This window comes from Acomys minous (genome assembly GCF_964271855.1).
Source record: "Acomys minous genome assembly, chromosome: 7".
In the NCBI taxonomy this organism is placed as follows: domain Eukaryota; kingdom Metazoa; phylum Chordata; class Mammalia; order Rodentia; family Muridae; genus Acomys; species Acomys minous.
In genome coordinates, this window is record NC_140488.1 from 88,628,957 (window position 1) to 88,650,137 (window position 21,181).

At 34.6% G+C, this 21,181-nt stretch overlaps 1 protein-coding gene across 10 annotated transcripts in view; it reads right to left on the minus strand.

The window, feature by feature from the left end:
• The window catches only part of DMD (dystrophin), a gene marked incomplete at its 3' end in the record, with an annotated part of 2,106,393 nt that overhangs the window by 562,813 nt on the left and 1,522,399 nt on the right, over positions 1 to 21,181 (minus strand). For all 10 annotated transcript variants that reach the window (XM_084788839.1, XM_084788837.1, XM_084788840.1 and 7 more), the window contains one exon: positions 10,818 to 10,972. In XM_084788839.1, coding sequence (XP_084644965.1) covers positions 10,818 to 10,972 — 155 coding nt within the window. The remainder of the gene's footprint in view (positions 1 to 10,817; positions 10,973 to 21,181) is intronic.

Here is a 21,181-nt window from a genome sequence, read left to right on the forward strand (position 1 = left end):
CATCTCTTTACATAGCTTCAATTTTTACATAGCTTACATTCTTTTACATAACTTTAAAGGCAGAAATTGTTATTATTTAGAAATCTGAGACAATCCAAAGATACTCAGTGCCTTACATCCACCCACATTTCATTTTATCCATAAGCAAATATTGAACACATCACGAGTAAACACAAGGTACAACTATAAAATGAGTCTAAAGGTCTGCTGATAAGCATAAAACAGTCTCCAGTAATTTCCAGAAGGTAAATTACAAAAATTAGAATATTTTACTTTTAATAAATTCACTTTGAATCCAGATTGTAGCCCTCCCTCCTACCCTCTGGGTGCCACCCTCCCTCCTTCATCTCCCTTCCTTCCTCCCCTAGTCCTCAAAAAGGAGGAGCCGTCCTCCCCTATCATCTGAAGCCAGCCTATCACGTCTCATCTGCACTGACTGTATCCTCTTCCTCTGTGGCCTGGGAACACGACCCTGCCAGGGGGAAGTGATCAATTAGTGAGCACCAGAGTCCATGTCAGAGGTGGCCCCTATTCCCCATATTATAGAACCCACAAAGAGACTGTGCTGCCTATTGACTACTTCAGAGCAGGGGGTCTAGGTCCTCACCATGCATGGACTTGGTTGTTGCATCAGTCTCTGCGCTCCCAAGCTCTGGGGCCCAGATCTGTTGGCTCCATCCTTATGGAGCTCCTCTCCCCTCCAGGTCCTTCTATCTCCCAACTCTTGCATAAGATTCCCTTTCAAATCATATTAGTGAACAGAAAATTCAAAATTATTTTCTGAAGATCCCATGTCTGTACCCCTTTAAATACAAAACAGCTAATATTTATAAATCTATATGCTTTTATTACTTGAAATCAAGCCTAGATTGTACATATTTATCATGTTTTCTTTTTGAAAAAGTGAGTGTGCTTTTAAAAATATATCACTTAGTTAAATATTATTTATCAAGGTTCAAAATTGTGAAAGATATCATTGGGATCAAAAGGAAACCAGAATAATAATTTTAAAGAGAATTTTGCCTACAAGAAGAACTTTATGACAGGCAGATCTGGGTCCTGGGGTCCTCCTCAAACTAAGGCACCAGCCAAGGAGAATATAGGCAGCAAACTTCGAACCCCTACCAAGACCTAGCCGACGAACATGATATTCTCCACTGTTGAGTGGAGAGTGAGATCTGACTCTCACACGAACTCTGGTGCCCCTTTTCTGACCATGTCCCCTGGATGGGGAGGCCTAATGGCACTCAGAGGAAGGATAGCAAGTTACCAAGAAGAGACTCGATATCCTAAGAGCATATATAGGGGGAGGAGGTCTCCCTCAATCACAGACATAGAAGAGGGGAGAAGGGGGGAAGTGGGAGGGAGGGAAGAATCGGAGGAAACAGGGGAAGGGCTAACAATCAAGATGTAATATGAATAAATTAATAAAAAAACTGTGGTAAATTTATGCTATGGAATACTACTCAGCTATTAAAAACATGGAATTCCCCCGCCCCCAAAAAAGAGAGAATTTTGGCATGAGGTTGAAAATGAGGATAAAGAAAGGGGTTAAATCATACAGTAAATTTAAAAATAAAATTAATTAAATTTGGTAGCCAATTTTATACATAATTTAGTAAATTGTAAAGGATGGTAGAACTTAATTCTCACATTTCTAGCTTCAGAAACAATTATGCTAGCCATGTGAATACATTGAAAATACAAGGGAAATGTATTTTATGGCTAAAATGCATTTCCATTAGGCATTCAGAAGCCTATAGGGTGGAAATGATAGCTACTAAAAATACAATTCTGGACATAAAGAGAAAAGATGTGATGAATATAAAGACTGAGGTGTCTTATGGGTAGCTGAAACCAATAAAAAGGAAATTAAAAATATGTACATAAAAAGAGACAAAATTAAGAAGACAGAGATGGGCATACCTCTGTGCAGAATGTACAAGTCCCAGAGTTCAATGACCAGAATAGCAACAATAATAAAACACAACAAGGACAAAACAACATCAACAGAACAAATATCATTTGAGGCAATATGAAGAGGAAGAAGAAAAAGAAGAAGCAGCTGTATTTTTATGGTTAGAAGTCTCAATTTTGCATCCTAAGCAACTATTATGAGCCATTCCTCAGATTCATATGACCACAAGATTTTGTATATCCTTCTGTCTAGTGCACAGTTCTGATTGAATGCATCATAGCTGCTTTAACAAAACCTATCACATCTCTTCATAATTCATGTTGCTTTTGGGTACCACTTTACCAATACAGTAAGTAGGTACTTTGTCTTCTATTTGGAGAGGTTATAATGTATGGAATACTTATTGATTCTATCTCATGTCTAAATATAATCCACTATTAAACCTTGCTGTCTTTGACCTCAAACTATAAAGAAATTTAGTTGTTCTTCCCATATTCATGTTTATCATTCTCACATAAGCCACACTAAGTCACTGAATGGTTTCAGTATTTATTTTTACTCTATTCTAATGGAGTATCATGGGTGGATACACTTATCATAAAGAAGAAATAAAGTTTAAAGGATAAAGATATGCTGATTAGCCTAATTTGACCATTTTCCCAATGTAAACACAATTCCAAACTCACTGTGCCTCATAAATTTGTAAAATTATAATATCGTGATAAAAAATAAAAATTAACTTGAAAAAACTAAGTGTGGCCATCAAAAAAGTTTGGCTGAAAGGATGGTATTGTAACAAAATATAAAGGCTCAGAGAACTTGAAGCACACGCACAATTGCAAGGCAAGTAGTCCAGAAGGACCATGTTAGGAGAAAATCTTATAGGGCTGCAGCATGCTTAACATTTGGCAGCTAAAGGGGATCAGTGAGGCAGGAAAGGGTCAATAGAACAAGTGCATAATAGACAATTAATTTGGAGATGTAATAGAATTTAATCCAATATTGGGCCTTTTAGGCAAAAGACAACTTTTAATTAATTAATTAATTAATTTACACCCCGTTCAAAGCCTGCTCCCTCCTCTCCACCCAGCCCCACCCAACCTCCCTTACCCTTCTCCCCTATTGCTCAGAAAAGAGGAGCTCCCTGACTTACCCACTCCAAGTTACCAACCCTACATCTAACAGGGGGCTAACATGAAAAATATATCAACAAATCCAAAAATTAAACACCAACAAACAAAATAACCCAATGAAAAAATGGGGCACAGAGTTGAACAGAGAACTCTGAACATAGGAATCTCAAATGGCCCAGAAGCACATAAAGAAATGATAACAGTCTTTAGTCATCAGGGAAATGCAAATGATGACTTCAACTTTAATTTTGAAAGATTTTGAGCAGAGTATTTGTTTGCCTTTCTTACTCTGCCTTTTCTGTTCTCTTTTATCTTCTATTTTGCGATATGCAATAATTATTACTACCCTGGTGTTGACCACCACATTTCAATGGTAATAATTATTTTCTGATGTGCACTCATATATGCAATCTCAATTCATTTCATGTTTATGTTTTCACATCACACAAACAACCTCATTGGAAAAAACCCAAACCAAACTAAAACAAAAACACCTTGTTAATGTCTGCCTCCTATTATCTCCTTTCCAGAAAATAAGTTTCACATGGGTAGGAATTTTCAAGCTGTCACTTAGTACCAAGAAATGAGCCTATATAACATATAATTAGTATTAAATAGTTTCCTCATGATGTTGATAACATACATATAAGCCACTCAGCTTTAATGCTCATTGGTAGATTAAGGAGGAGTCCTGGAATAGAAATAAGAAAATTGAAGAAATGAATTTTCATGACAGTGCCATCAGAGGCACCAGCAAGATGGCAGTCCTTGCTTCTAATCCTTACAGCTCTCTCACAGTAATTTGTAAATATCACATCTAATACTATCTTATTCACAAATGCATATCTGTTCCGAGAAGTTAAAGACAAAGAAGTAAAGCTAGAGGGGCTCAAATCTCTGGCTTTATGTGTTACCATGGATTCCGTATGGAATATGATCAGAAAAATAAAATATTTCCCCACATAGGCAATCTATGTTCTAACCTGAGGTTCTGGAGTAAAAATTAGTTTACTCCTATTTGTGTGTTTCTTTCTTTAAAGTAAATCTACCAAGGTATATTATTAAAATAAAGTTCTTCCAAGGAACTTATTTTACTTAACATTCCACAATTTCAAACTGAATTGAAGATTTTATTGCTTTAAAACAGCTTCCAAATACATAAAGATTTTGCATAAATTTATCTGTGTGATTGACAGTTTTAGTGTAGTCACTATATTAGTTTTCAGTAGTAAAGTAGTTTCTAACCCGAATTGTGAGAAATGATGCAATCTGAATGCTTTCCATAGCAACTCTCTCAAAGATGTGACATATTTTTATCCACTAGCCCAAATATCTATTTTATCAATCTTGCCTGTTAAACATGAGGTTACATGATAAACAAAAGTCGAAATGTCATCCTGCAATAGTAAGAGCTTTTGGAATTTAAAACCCTAACACTAGAAAATCAGTAAAATGCATGAAATAAAAAGAAAGAAACAAGCAAATGCAGTTGTCACAAAACACATTGTAAAGTAACTGTTTACTGTTGAAATGTGGCACTTGCTCATTTGTAAGAAAGATAGTACATAATTATGAGAAAAGTACTTGAAACTGCTTAGGTAAATATAAGCAAAGCTCTCTTAAGGTGAACTGTAAATGAGGTTTCTGTGGTAATAGAGATGTTTTACTTTGTACTGCCCAATTGGAAAGCCATTACAAAGAGGGCTCTTACACATTAGAAGATGTACAATGATAAAAATGGTATCTCATGCTATATTAAATAAGAAATAAATGTGACTAGACACCTATTACTGGTGCCCATTGCACTGGACAATCTAGACATTGAAGATGATAACTTTACTTTATTTCTGTGTTCAGCTGGGCAAGCTATTAGACAAATATGCCAAAATATAAGTAATCACATGAAGAGTGTTCTTGTTTTTATTTACTTACAATCAGGTCTGTAAGATCACAAAATATAGAAAATTATAGACAAAGCTTTTACAACTTAGTCTGATCAAAAGCCACAGAACAAACACACTTTAGGGTTCTCTTAAAATTATTAAATATTTTACATATACACTTGTATTATTACAAATATATATAATAAACTACCTAGAGCAAGAAGAATCAGGAAACAAACAGGAAACAAACATATATATATATATGTTACAGTAATAGTGTTTTGGCTATTTGTATTTGGAAGCCTTGAAGAAAACATCTTTCCTATGTTGGTGAGTTTATAATTCTGAACGTAAATTAATATGTATCATATCTCATCACTATCAACTTAAAACATCTATCTAGACATAAAACCATTTTAACCCCTAAACAACTAAGTTTAATTGTAAGACTAAACTATGTGGTCTTCAACCCCATCAGAGACTTGAGAAGAAATAAAATTGATTACCTGAGTATACCAGGAGTGCAGGTTAGTAGTGTTCCAAATGAGAAGATGACAGAGACAGTTTGCTGCCTGAACAGTCACCCAAAACTCTCTAGAACCTCAAAGCATCATTTTCAGCCTTCTGGCCCAATATACCTGACAGACATATTTGTGAGGCAGACACTATTGATGACTTGCTTACCCTGTCTTAGCAGAGTTTGGCCATCGCTTCTGCCAGAATCCAAGATTACTTCTTTTTTAGGCAGAATTCTATCTGTGGTAGAAATGAGGAAATTTTGTCCAGCAACTTGTTTGCTACATTTGAAGCCATTTCCATAAGGAGGTTCTTTGATGCTCAGCATCTTCCTTGAGGTAGGCGGGAGTTTCTAGGAGTTAACCTGTCTCATTGTAAATGTATATTTGAAATAATGGTCCCCATCAGTCACAGTCATAGGGAAGGGAAATGGGGTGAAAGCAAGAGGGGAGGGAGGAATGGGAGGATGCACGGAATGGGATAGCAATTGAGATGTAATATTAATGATTTTATTTTTCAATAAAAAATGTAAAAAAAAGAAAATAAAAGTTTCCTCTATTTAGCAATGTTCTCAGAAAAAAAAAGAAATTGCCAGGGACCAAAAGGCCTGAGGCCGACTCCCACCCATTCAGTATTTGCAGCCAACATCCTGCTGGGCCACTCATTAGGTATGCAAGGCATCCGGCTTAGCCCTGAGAAGACAGCGATCTGATCCTAAGATAACCACAGAGATATCCTGCTTTGTCTCACCTGAAAGACCCCTCCCCTTGCTAATGTTCCCGGGGCTCAACCCAGAAGATTTTGTACTTTTCCACTACTCTCCTTGCGTACCCCCGCCCTCACTAAAGCAGGTTTTAAAAAGCCTGCCCTTACCTTTAATAAACGAGCTCTTGACAAGCAATTGTTCGCTTGAGCTACTGTCTCTCTCCCGCCCATGTCTTTATGTACAGGTTGCGACCCCCCTCGATCCCCCAATAACTGACCAGCTGGACTGGTTGGTGGACTAATTATCGTTACATGGATTAATTTCAAGAAATAATAAAAACATTTTAAATGCCATGTTCTGTATATCTCCAAGGTTTTCCAAGACCTTATTATTTTCTCTTATCTTTCTATAGAATCATATATATTTTCTACACCTAGGATTCACATTCTTGTGATAAAAATAGACTAGTAATTGATATGACCATGGTTTGATCAACTAACAATCAACTTGTATAACTTACTATCCTAAACAGCCTGCAATAGCACCTTCAAAGTGTTGGAAGTAAACCTTGTATTATAATTAAGTTGTATGTGTAAAATACCACATATTAGAGCAATATATATATATATATATATATATATATATATAGTGTTAAAGAACAATCTTACATTTGAATGCTCTACCAAATTATGTAAAATTAAACTTATTTTGCATATTTTACAAAATTCTATGCCAGTGAATTAAAAATAACTTTGTGTATAACAATTAAGGCATTAAGATTCAGCATAGATTCATTAATCTACCTTTGTCCTACCATCCCTATATATTTCTATATTCCCGCTTCTTTCTTTTCAGCCACTATTTTTAAACCTAAGAATGAAAGATAAAGGAAAGGAGAGACATTCCTGAATCCAACCTTGTTTTCTCTCTACATAAGACCAATAATAACTTATAACCAACTCCCAGTATTTATTTTCACTTTAAGGTTCTAATGTGAAGGATTATGAATCAACAGAGAGAATCACAAAATCTGTCACAAAGACCAGAGTAAAAAATCAGGCCCAAATGGTTCCTTGTCACTATAACTCCATATTATCACCTGTTACTTGAATGATTATTCTTCAAGAAACAATGTTATCTAGTGCAACTTGCCAATTTACCTCTCCATGCTCAATGTGGCTGTCTGAACCCCAACCTCTCATCCATAGGACATGATTACACAGCACAGCTCTAGTCCTCAAGTTTCTCAAAGAGATATTGTCTCCTTGAAGCAGCCATTATCTCTTATTTTCTTCCTGCTGAAATGTGCATATCTGAGGAAATGCTAAGAAGAATATTCAAACTTCTTAGTTGATACTGCTAGCCACTGAATCCATTTAAGTACCTACGTATTTCTGATCACCTCATTATGGGAGACCAATAGACCTCTGTTTGATATATTTCTGATAGATGTACTTTGATTCAAAATTGAAAAGCAATGTAAATAGATATAGTGTGCTTCATTGTTGAATGACTATCATAGGGGAACAGTTCTGATTACTTTAGCTCCCCAATATCACTTATCTACCTCATGCCTATTACAATCATCTCTCCTCCCCAAGAGTCCCCTTTCCATCTTTATGTTTTGTTTTGAGATCCAATGAATTTAATGAGGGATATTTGTGTATCCCTGTGTTTGGCATTCACTTTTTGGGCTTTGTGGGATCACCAGTGTTTTTCCATTTACCTATTGAATCTGAGCAGGTTTTAGGAGTAGCTATTCAGTACTAAGCAAGTTCTTGGTAATATAATGGTAGACAGCAGCTATTGTACATTCAATAAAGAGTCAAGATTCTTATGGAAAGCAAAGACCTTCAAATACTTAAACACAGCATGGTGAAACAAACACTAAAATAGCATGAGTCGTTATGGTTGAAATAGAAGGCTTTCTGAAGCAATTAGAACATAAACTAAGACCTGGATAATGAGCAGATTGTAAGCACACAATGAACAAAGAACAAGTACCACATCAGCAGGTATCAAAGAAAATGGAACTTAGCTAAAAGGAAAAGAAAATAAGTCACTGTCAATTGTGTAAGAGCATGTGGAGAAGGAGCCACACAGAGCAATTAGACTAGAATTGGAAGGGAAGGCTAAATCATACAACAGAGCATGGATTGTGTTTAAAAATCAACAAATATGGGCTGGGCATGTAGCTCAGGGGAAGAACACATGCCTAGCATGAGCATAAATTTGAATTCCATTCTCAGTACTGAAAAAATAGCAACAAATAAATTAGTAATGCCTTGAAAATAGTGTGAGGCATGTGAGGTAGATGAATTCTAAGAGTCTGAAAAAAAATCACTCAAGAGTTTATATAGAGAATGAGTTAGAAAGTAGAAGGGCTAGAAGTAAATCAATTTATGTGAATGATATGGTAATTTAAATAATTTGAACAAGACATAATTGTGGAGGAGCAGAGACAGAGAAAAGAGACTAGGGTTGAAGGCTATTAGCAGGTAGCTTCACTAAAGCTTAACAATGACATTTACAGAGGGAAGAATCAGGCATGACTTTCAGGTTCCCAAAATGAACAACAGAATGAAGTGTAGCATTCATTGGTTAGGAGTCATAGGAAATGAAATTGGTTCCATTTGGACAAAAAAAAAAAAAAAGCTTGACAAAGAACAAAGATGACTTCAGTTTTGGATCTATTCAATTTCAAGTTCCTGTGTGAAATTAGAACCGAAAAGAAACAGCAGCATATACAGGCCTAAAACCAAGAGGAGTTTCTTCAGCTGAAAATATTGATAGGTAATCATCATCAGACTGAAAATACACAGATACACATCACGAAGAGTATAAGTAGTAGAGACAGAAACAGGGAATATACTTAAAGCACATGTCCAAAATAGCTTGGTAAATTGTAGATTGTTCATGGGCTGAGAAAATAAGTTGAGATTTAAAACGTGGAATTTATTTTACTCATTGGGGAAGTAATTTATTTATTTAAGGAATGAAGCAAACAAATATAAACCAAAAGCCATTTCCCTAAATAATCCAAAACTAATGTGAGGAAAGGCCTGAGACAGCTAGGACGTCATATATCATATTATAGAAAGAGGGGTCCCTCAAAATGCAGGGTGTAAATGGAATAGATCAGCCTCCAAAGCCTTAATTTTGTATATGAACAAGCTTTCCTCTTAGCACATTCTTCATTTGTAGTCTATAAAGTCACTACATTAACACTGTATCTTAGTGCCCTTTCCCAAAGAAACTTCTGTTTGAGAATCTTCTCTGTTTGAGAGACTCAGTTCTTTCTGCTGAAGTCTAATGGTTGACTTTCTAATACCAATTGGTTTTATCTGAATCCAAACCTACTGTGACCTGGCTTAACAAAATAGTTAACACATGTGCCCTTGCAGAAGGATGATTCTAGAACTGTCTTGAGAGAAAATAGGAAGTAGGTCATTGATTTCCCCACATATCGGCTCCCCATTAAAACTTGTTCTTTCTTCACTATGCTTCTTTTGGTAAGGTTCCAGTGTGATTCAACTTTAGATTGAGCTTTCTTTCTGAAATTCAATGCTCTATTTCTATGGTTACCAGCTTAAATCAAGCTTCCCAATAATTTTCACTTTCCATACCTAGTTCAGGTTTGCAAAAAAAAAAAAAAAAAAAGCTCATTACTCCTAAGACTTTGGTCTCTTAGTTTAAAATATTTTTTCTCCTCCATGCTAACTTTATTTTGCAAATTAAAATTGCCTAACTGACTTTTCTAGTAATTCATATTATCATCTGGGATTTACATTCATCTGCACTCCTGCTCCTCATTATACAGACACTATTTTTTGGTCTTTGTTCTCTTTCACAATTAAAAATAAGAGCCCAACAATAATTAATCTATAAAAGCAAACTCAAGGTCAATCTTCATGTGGAAAGAATCATGATTCTGCAAATGTTTACCAACTTTTGATTATATAATCTGTTTTAGGATGAAGGGTTTTGCCAAAAAAGAAGACAAACGCAGCCCTCATGGACCTTAGAATAATTTATATGACAAATACAAAATAATTAGTTACATGATTCATATTTTATGAATAATTGGAATGTGTACTAATGTAAGAAAATCACATTGGAGTTAAAAGAATCGATAAGGAAATGGGACCTAGTGTGAAGAGGTGGTGTCTCTAAGAGCTGTTAATTTTTGTTATGTGTTTGCATAGCAAGACTTGATTGGTAGCTGCTACAGCCAGTCATTAGGAGCTGATAAGATGACAGAAGCTCTTATTTCACCAATAAATCAACTACTCATTGATTCAAACTATGTTGGTATTATTGGAAGTAAGTGGAAACATTAAGAACTGGGGCCTAAGTGAAGAAAGTATCTCACTCAACACATGATCTCAAGAGGTATTTTGTTCCTGGCCTCTTGCAGTGTTCTCCCTCTGTCTGCTTCCTGAATTTTGTTTTTGATTAATTGCTTAGCTCCATCATTGTCTTTGTGATTGGGGACAAATCATTCACTTCACCAAACTGCAGGCTTTTCTTCATTAACACAGGACAGTAAACCAAGCTTTTGAGTTGATTGGCAATAGTAATTAACAAGATGGTGTGGTCATCCAGGGTCACTGCCCCTTCATCGAAGTTAACAATAGTTTGAGAAATAAAGTATTTCTTACCTTTTATGAATGTTTCCCCAGGAAGCATTGATATTCTCTGTTATCATGTGCACTTTTCTGGTATCATCTGCAGAATAGTCCCGAAGAAGTTTCAATGCCAAATCATTTGCCACATCTACTTTTATCTGCCATTGGCGGAGGTCTTTGGCCAACTGCTATAGGTATGCGTAGGAAAGAAAATTATGTCACTTTTTATCCAGACATCCCTAAATGAGGTATAATTAAATATTTCATAAGTGGCTACTGAATCTTCAGGTCACAATATGTCTACACAGTCATTTTAAGCTATCATGTGGGTCTATCAACTACAATGTTAAAAGTTAACATGACAAAATTTCAAATGCAGGATCTTGAGCATTAATTCCTTGCAGATACTCCAATTTAGTACTACTGAATTGGGAATAAAGTAAGCCTAACTGTTTTTTATCACAAGCAAAAATAACCCATAAAAGAAACTCATTTATAATTGCTTGGCATGTGACATATAACAAAATCTTCATTAACTAGAGTTGTTGATGTTATTAGTGCCATCTGCTGGCATTTAACAAACTCTGCATACAGAAAATGCTAAACAAAACGAGTGCTCTTACTTCACAGTTTCTGAAAGATTATAATGCTTTAAGGATACTGTACTTTAATATTCAAATACAAGTCAAGACAAAAACTCTTTCTAAACTAAACAAATTATGTGTTTGTTTTGTTTTTCCCAATTGATTATTATTGAATTGGCCATATCCTTACTGGAAAGAAGTCAATCAAGTTCAGGTATATATGGAAGCATATCAGGTCAGCACTTCCAAATGTCGGTGGCATCTACACATTAACATAGCACTAAAATATTAAGACAGTTATATTTAATACAACGTAGTGGGTTAAGCTGTTGATGCATGAATAGAGAAATATGACTAGGTAACTTAATGAAGTATCAGAATAAATTCTTTTTATAAAATAGAAAAACTTTACCTACAAGTAATATAATTGTATTCAATCAAGAAGGCACAATTTTATAATAGTAGAAAAAATCCATATCAAGGAAAACTAGTAAATTTCTTACATTCTATTTTCAGAAACATAATATTATGACAGTTTGGCAATAAATGCCAAGTGACCCCTCTCCACAACCATACTGCTTATACTTTATCCTAAGAAAATATTCAAAAAAGACAAATGTATTGTAAGACTAAAATTTTTCATCCAAAGAATAGTATGACCCCGTAGACTCATGTGTTTGTACAAGGAGCAGCACTATTCAGAGAGCGGCCTTGGTGTAGTAGGTGTGGCCTTGTTGGAGGAAGTGTGTTATTGTGGAGGTCAGCTTTGAGGTCATATATGCTTAAGCTCCTTCCAGGGTGACACAGTCTCCTGATACCTTTGGATCAAGATACAGAACCCTCAGCTTCTTCTCCAGCACCATGACTGCCAGCACACTGCCATGCTTCCCACCAGGATGATAATAGACTAAAACTCTAAAACTGTATGCAAGCCCAAATTAAACATTTTCCTTTTAAGTGTTGTCATGGTCGTGGTGCCTCTTCACAGCATTAAAACATAAGGTAAGGCAGAAATATAAAGAAATAGCCAACACATGTGCACAATAATCATGGTAAAGAGAGCATGATTGGGCTGAGGCTGTAACTCAGTGATAGACTGCTTGTACAAGGCCCATGTTTAATCCTCACTGCCTAAACAAACATGGTTGTCTTAAAGCAAAACAATACAATTTTTACCTGAAATTTTTAAAAATCAGTATGAACATAAGAAAGGTGGCACTCAGAGAAAGGATAGCAGGTTACCAAGAAGAGACTTGATACCCTATGAACATATACAGGGGGAGGTAATCCCCCTCAGTAACAGTCATAGGGGAGGGGAATAAGGGGAAAATGGGAGGGAGGGAAGAATGGGAGGATACAAGGGATGGGATAACCATTGAGATGTAACAAGAATAAATTAATTTAAAAAATTATTTGAAAAAATAAAAAATAAGAAATGCAATAAAAAATAATATGCCATTTTTAAGTCTTTTCACGAATTTATGCATATTTTAACTCCATTATATTGTATGCATTACATATGCATTATTTGAGCATACAAGTTATATCATCATAATGGTGAAAATATAAGGTGCAAAGTATGTGTAAAAGTAATTAATACATCATAAAAAGATCTAGTGGTATGAGTTGATAATTACTTTAGATTTTCATCAAATCTCTAAAAGAGGTTAGTGTTGAGGAATCCATTGAATAACAAATAAAAAAGTAGGTAAAAAGGGAAAAATATTTCAAACTAGAAAACATTAAGGCCAAAGTTATTATATAAACATGAGGCATAATATTCCTTAAAATTGTAGTTCCAATGAAATTTAAAACCATTTAAGGAAATCTTGACAGATCACTTATGGTCACTGAATACTTTTCTAATTTCATGAAGATTAAAGATTAAAATGAAAAATCACACAATGACTTTGACTACCATTGAGAGTACTAAGCCTCATATCTAAATAGAAAGGATTACTATTGTGATTTCCTAAAAGTTTAGGCAAAATACTGATTATATATATATATATATATGTGTGTGTGTGTGTGTGTGTGTGTGTGTGTGTGTGTGTGTGTGGAGAGAGAGAGAGAGAGAGAGAGAGAGAGAGAGAGAGAGAGAGAGAGAGAGAAATACACTAATCACCATGCTCAGTCACACTCACACCAGGACTGTGACCAGCTTTGCCTATCACTGTAAAATTTGTTACAGGGATGACTCTATAGCTCAGAAGGAGTGGAGGGTCACAAACATAGTAGACTTTACACACACATTTTCCCCTGTTAGAATTCTATTTGCAATGGTGCATCCCTGAGGGAATTACTTGTGTGGTGATCCTGGTGTGTGAAATTTACAGTGCTAGGAACACTAGCTTACAAGATGACTTGTTAGTGCAGATGTATACTTCCTATGATTAATCCAAAATGCTAAATTCCACCGATATTTATTACCAAGAAGAATATTTTGTACTCAAACCTAATTTGAAGGTGGTAAAATATGTATTTGGTATTTATACCCAATATTTAAGGCAGAATACACTTATGGAATATGATATATCTGAAATAATTTTTAAAAATCTTTAAAAATAGTTTTAATTATGTTTATTTATTATGGGAGGCATGTATACGCTATGGTGCACATATGAAGGTCAGAAGATATCTTGCTGATTGTTTTTCTTTCCACCATGTGTGTTCCTGTATTAAACTCAGATCAAACTTGGTAGTAAATACTTTTACATGTTTAAACATATTGCCAGCTCAAAATTCTTGAATATTATTTTCTTTTCTATTTTAATGTTTTGGTTTTTTTTTTTACCATTTTTTATTACTATGAAATGTGTATTTGTGTGTGAGAGAGAGAGAGGAGAGAGGATCCAGTTAAGAAGATGTGTTATAGAATGCATCTTGTGAGTTTTTTCCCTGGATTAATGGATTAATTACTAGGTAGTTATATGACAAAAAGCCAAAGTTATTAATTTATCCATAACTCATTTTTTCTTTTGCTAAATTGGAATGCATATATATACATATATATCTACACTGAAAGAACTGCATGATGGAAAACATAGAGAAGAAATATTGTGAGGAAAAAAATAGCTAAAATCAAGCTATCTGGCATAATCAATGAACTAAATAAATGTTACCTATCATTACCATTACTATTGCTACTATTACTGTGACTTTTTAATGAATCTCACTTATAGTCATCACAATGACTTTGTCCCCACTGAAGGCAAAGCAAATGCCTTCCTGTTTATTAGACAGTTTATAAATATCACAGCTGTAAATGTTGCTTTTTACCATAGAAGATAAAATAGAGTAGATAGTTCTAGAGTCAAAATGGCAAGCTTATTACAGAACTCTTCTTATAACATGTGGTTGGGGATACTTGTTTTAATGAATGTTTCAAATGACCTCATGATAAGCTGTGAAGAGTAACAACAGTCTACTTTCCAAGGGACCTTCATTTGCTTATTGTCTTACAGTTTGGTCTTCGGGAAGTGATTGGCTTTGTGAGTCTCTAAATAGGATTGAGCTACTAACTCTGCCTATGCATTAAGCATGTTGTGAGTGCTGTGCAAAATCCAAGTCAAATTGTTTGGAAAATTAGAAAACAAGAACTTAATAAAATACATAGAGCTTATATGTAGATATTAGCAGTTAAGTCAATGATAATAAAGTTTCAAGACATGGAACAATGGAAGTAAGGTATCGAGTTAGGGACTAGTGAAACAGATAGTTCTCATTAGGAAAAGGAAATTGAATAGACAGATATGTATGAAAGGGGGACAGGAGTAAGAGGGTCATGTGCGGAGAGATATGGAAGAGGGAATTTTGTGAGAGGATACATAAGACAGCTAAAATTAAGTGGCATTTGGAGGGCAGTATGGAAACCTAATACAGTAGAAACTTCTTAAAATATACACGTATGTGAAGTGATATAAATGAAATCACCAAATAATGGGGGAGACAGCATCCTAACTTGTAATCTCTTGTCACCAAATGAATCCAACAGTACTGGGATTGGGTTACATCTAATTAAGTTGTTGGCCAAAGAGGCCCCACAAGAATCCCCAAACAATGCAGCCTGTTGCTAAGACTATAGGTTGTATTCCAAAAACTGACAACACTTCATTGCTGAAGACAACACTCAACATGGATATGTTGAGCTGGTGCTACTATGTTCCAGCATTTTTTGGTATAAGAAGGTACTCTACAAACTACCAAAAGAGACATGTAAGCACCAATCCAGTCTCAAACACTTTATCCACAATGGTATTCTACTGCCAAGATATTCTAGAGCAATGTTGACACAAAGCTTGTGGGAGTAACCAACCAATAACTGGCTTGACTTAAGGTCCACTCTATAAGATGGAATCCATACCCTATACTGCTTTGTTGATCAAGAATCTGAGGCTAGATAGGCCAAGGACATGGGATAAAACCAAATAATACTGGCCTAAAAAGTATAGAGATAAAATGACTCATAATGATATTCTGCTATATTCATAGATTAGTACCTATTTCATCCATCATCAGAGAGGTTTTCTCTTGCAATTGATTGGAATAAATACAGGAAACCCCAGCTAGATATACACTAAGAGAGACCTTGGAACACACAATTTTAAAGGGGATCTCCATCAATTCCTTCCCTTTAGACTCAGAGAACTCTGCAAAAGAAAAGGAGGAAAGCATGTAGGAGCCAGAGGGGATGGATGACACCAAGAAGAAACAAGGCCATCTAAATCAAAACAAACACAGAAACTCATGCGCAAGGCCTGCAAGCTTCTGTACCAGGTCCTCTGTATATATAATATAGCTTTCAGTTTAGTGTTTTTAATGGGATTTTTGAGTGTGTGGATGAACAAGTCTCTGATTCTTGTGACTGAGTTAAATTTTTGCATTTTGCAATTATATGTAGGTTGGAAGGCCAGTTGGGATGTAGAAAGAGTAAGCCAACTAAATGTCATTGCAAACTGTAAGCAACATATGATTAGTATTGCTCTGTGTAAAATCTTTACCTAATGAATAAAATACAAGCAATGTCTCTGATTAAACAGTCTGCAAACATACTTACCATCCCTACATATCTACTTTTAACATTTGTTAAATTTTCTTTCCTACTACAATTTCAGAATTGTTCACTTAATACAAAAGTCTTTACAGTTAAGATACTTTTTCAGATGATAGTCTGTGAAAAAATCACAAAAATGCAGATATCTAAACTCAAGAGTTCAATTCAGAAAGTTGGAATTTATTTGCATATAATTTGCATACAAATAAATTTAAGATAAGTATCTGTTGTAATTGAAGTTTGAAGAATGGGCTTTTTAAAAAATAATTATAGCATCATTGGAAAATTACTGTGTAAACTAAAACTAGAATGTTCATAGGGAGCAGAAACAGAACATATTTGTTTAGGTTCTTCGAAATCACTAAGCAATTTAGCTATAAATATGAATTAATGTTCTATAAATCTTTACTGGGAAAAGAAAGTTAATTCCATTCTTCCTTGTGTGAATTAAAATGACCTATAAAATCTTTTATGGATTTATAATAGAAATGTTAAAATATGTGCAAGGAAGCTATTTCGAATGTAAAGCCTCTCATCATTAACTCTAAGACTCATCCATTAAACCTTTGACATTACCAAACAATTCTGTTTCACAAGGTAACATTCTATACAGGATACTATTTAAGAAAATGGCCCTCATTTTCCAGCTTACTGGAAATGATTAATCTTTTCAACAGCTTTGAAGGCTACATACCAGTGCTGCTACTTTTTGTTCTTTCAACAATGACTACAAGCTGAGAGCAGGCTAGTAAATGTGTTATCGGCCAACCCATTAGAGTTCCATTATTTTCTGTCTTACATGGCTTCATGTAATGAATTTTTATAATTAAACTAATGGCATACAATTTATTTTTCCCCTCTTTACTTTCAGGCCCCATTTCTCTTCCAGCTTCTTTGGAATAAGTTTTATACAAAAGGAAGGGAGGAGAGGCCTCCAAGTACTTCATTACCTTAATTTCATTATGACATTTTGGAAAGCATTGTCTTTATTTGAGTTCTCACTTTAATTTGCTGACTTTATTAAAAGGCTTAAGCAGTGTTGTAATTAACAAATCACATCCAGATACCCTAGGCTTCTATAAGAACTCTGGTTGAAGGAGTGTGTAAGTGGTCTTGTAGAAACTACCTCAAATAGAATGTCAGAAATCCCCAGAACGTAGCATTTTCTTGTGCCACCATACTTGGCTTTTTATACAACTTTTTAAATCCCATGAGCCTGCAGTGGGAGATTTTATTTACAAATATCTCTTGTCATGATATCACATATCTGCACTTCAAAAATCAGGAAAAAATCTGCAGTCCTCATGATGTGCCAATACGCTTTTAAAAGCAGATTTAACAATGCATAATCCACATATTATACACTTACAGTAATTCTTCTGCCTTTTGTCCCGACTTCTGAGATTATAGGTGTGTTTTATCATAACAGAACATATTAGTCATTTGAAATTCTCATAAAAATATGAGGATTCAAATTATTCTCCATCTTTATAGTGCTTAGCATCCTCTGATTTCTTTATTTTAGCTAATGTGTATAAAGTTTCATTTCATTGTTTTTCATTTATGTTTTCTCATCAGTAATGATAAACATATTACCATTTGTTTAAGGATGTTTATTTTGGATAATTTTTCTATTAAAACTGTCTCTGTAATTAGGTAATTTGCATTTTTCTTATTAAGTTATTAGAGTTTATATATGTTCTTAAATAAAGTCCTCATTACATATATCATTTAAATTATTTTCTCTCGTCCTGTGGATTGTCTTTTAACTTACTGGCATTGTTTGAAGTAAAAATGTTTTAGTTTTGATCAAATATATTTTGTGTCTTTTCTTATTACCTAAATATATTTTGTACCTTTATATTATTGGAAATATTGTAAACTTTGATTTTTTTTGTGTGTGTGCACATACATAAGCATGTGGATGGGTATACAATTTTGTGCATGGCCAAAGATGATGAAGATAGTGATAGATGTCCTCTTTTGACCCTCTCTCTGTATCTTTGAATTTCAAACAGAGTCTCTCCCTGAATCTGGCTTGTTTTTTCTCTACTAGAAGGGAAGCCAGATTTTCACAGTGGTCCTGTCTCTGATCCCTTTAAAGTGAATTCATAGGTAATTATTGGACACCCAACTTGTTACATGTATGCTGGGATCCAAACTGTAGTGCTTATGATTACACTGTAAGTGATCATAATTCCTGAGCCATGTCTCTAGCCCTTGAGGTTTTAGTTCTTGGGTTTATTTTTATTTATTTTTTCTTGTTCAATAAGTTCTTTAATTTTGCCATCTTGTCCTTCCTCCCTCCCTTCTTTCCTCCCTTCCTCCCTTCCTGTTTCCTTCCTTCTCTTCATCTTGCTGGGATTTCACGTATCTGAGCTTGGCTTCAAAATCACTGGGAATGATCCACAGGTGTAGTTTCACAGATCATTGTAGACTCAATTTTGTTTTGTTTTGTTTTGTTTTGCTCTTTTTCTGTTCTTTTTAAAATTAATTTATTCTTGTTACATCTCAATGGTTATCCCATCCTTTGTATCCTCCCATTCTTCCCTCCCTCCCATTTTCCCCTTACTCCCCTCCCCTATGACTGTTCCTGAGGGGGACCTCCTCCCCCTGTATATGCTCATAGGGTATCAAGTCTTTTCTTGGTAGCCTGTTATCCTTCCTCTGAGTGCCACCAGGTCTAGACTCAAATGGTATATACTCACTTATATCTGCATACTAGCCCAAGGGGCATGTCCCATGAAAGTCTTCACTTACCGGGAAACTGGGTTTAATTTTAAATACCATCATGGAATAGCTTAGGTTTTTTTTTTTTTTTGCAAAGCATTAAACTTTGCTTATTTTAATTGGCAAAAGTTATATGTTTATAGGGTAAAATGTGATGTATATGTTTAAAGTAAATAATCTAATCTACCATCTCATATAATGTTCTTTTTTTGTATTGGAGAATTTGAAATGTGGCTTTAAAATGATTCAGAGGAATATAATAATTTATTATTAATCACATCGCATGTTGTGTTATGGAATTTGAGGATTTAATCATTCTAAGTGAAAAGCCATGGTCTCCACCAGAATACCTCAAGTCTTTTGTAACCATCATTCTTGACTCTATTTGTGTAAGTGTGAAATGATTAGTGTCCATAAGGGACTTCAAAACATGGTAACTATGTATAACAGATAGGTGTGAGTACCAAGAGAAAGTACCCTGTTACTATTTATCTTGTATCAGTAACATAAGGTATATTCTATATGTTTTAAGTCCAGTACCTTCCTAGTGCTTTAATGAGAAAAATAATATTAGTGTGTTGATTCCTCTTATTCATGTGGCACCATTATATGGATAAAAAAATGAGAATTTTAAAAATGCATGATCAAATGGTTGGTTCTGAAAAGAAGATCTCAATGTCTTTCATTATTAGATTAGAAGTTGTTTTAGTCAATTTGGAGAAATACCTTTGTATAACTCTAATTACACACACACACACATACATACATACATCAAAATGTATATGCTTAACATATATAAAATAATTCAGTTACTATCACTGTACATATATATAATACAGACAGGATACTATCTCATATGTATAGTTTACTTTCCACACGTAATAAAAATGTACCTTTGAAAAAGGGTACATTTATCAAAGAAGTCCTCCTAATTTATTTCCTACAAAAATAATTTGTGATTTTTTAAATAGCTAGTGTGGCTACTTTGTAGAACAGGTTTAAGTTGGAATATTAATTACAATTATAGTGTAGGTTATCTATGGTCCAGTAAAAATGTATTTAAATTATAGGATTTTTATCCTTGGAAATGTTTATTTAATAATTTGAAAATTATTAGATTTCTCACTTCAAATAGTTTCAAGTATTAAATAGCCAAATCCTCAAGGCTCAAACAAGATTTCACCTCTCTATTGAATTTATGTACTCTTAGCTCACCCAAGCACAAAACAGCTAATACCGTCACGTTTGAAAGGCTTTTACGCTGAATTTGACACAAAAGCAATCACGGAGCAGACAAAATGAAATTTCTCTTTCAAAGGCTGAAAGGAGAAAAAAAAATGAAAACTATGAGCCTAGCCAAACCTCCCTTGCCAGTGGAAAAGAAAGTTCAAAATGATCAAGAAACAATTTTTCCAAAGAACCCATTGCCAAGCTTGGACCAATCTTAGCCTAGTAAACAGGCTGTGAACTCAACCAAGATTGTGCCAAATGAAATAAATCCTAAGATGATCAGCGCTGGCAGTTTCAGGTGCCGGTGTTATACTACTTTTGCTTCTTTTGAAAGTGCTAAATGGCATCATCTCTCACTGAATTCTGTTATGACTTACTGGCAGGGATTTTAATTAGTGTAGATGGTTGTATTTTTTTTCCTTGTAACGTCTGTCTCTCATAAAAGAGCATTTTTATATCAATCTAAGAAGATGAAATGAAGAGATATGGTTAATAAAATAATCTGATTTCCAAATGCACATCTTTGTTTCAGAAAATTAATCATTTGTACAGCAAAGAGAGAATGAACAAATAGACTGTGGATAGTTTTCATGACCTGCTAATTAGTAATTCATAGAATAGACCATCTGTAGTCTGTTTTTCTGCCCAACCAGTGTTCTCCTACTGCTGGCTTCCTTCTATTATGACCATGTTTTTAAGATGGGCTTTCCCAGATGCCATCTCATATGTGGTTCCTACTATGCAAATATGGTATTCTTTCTACAATAGCTTGCCATTAATTTTCCTAACCAACAGGTGGA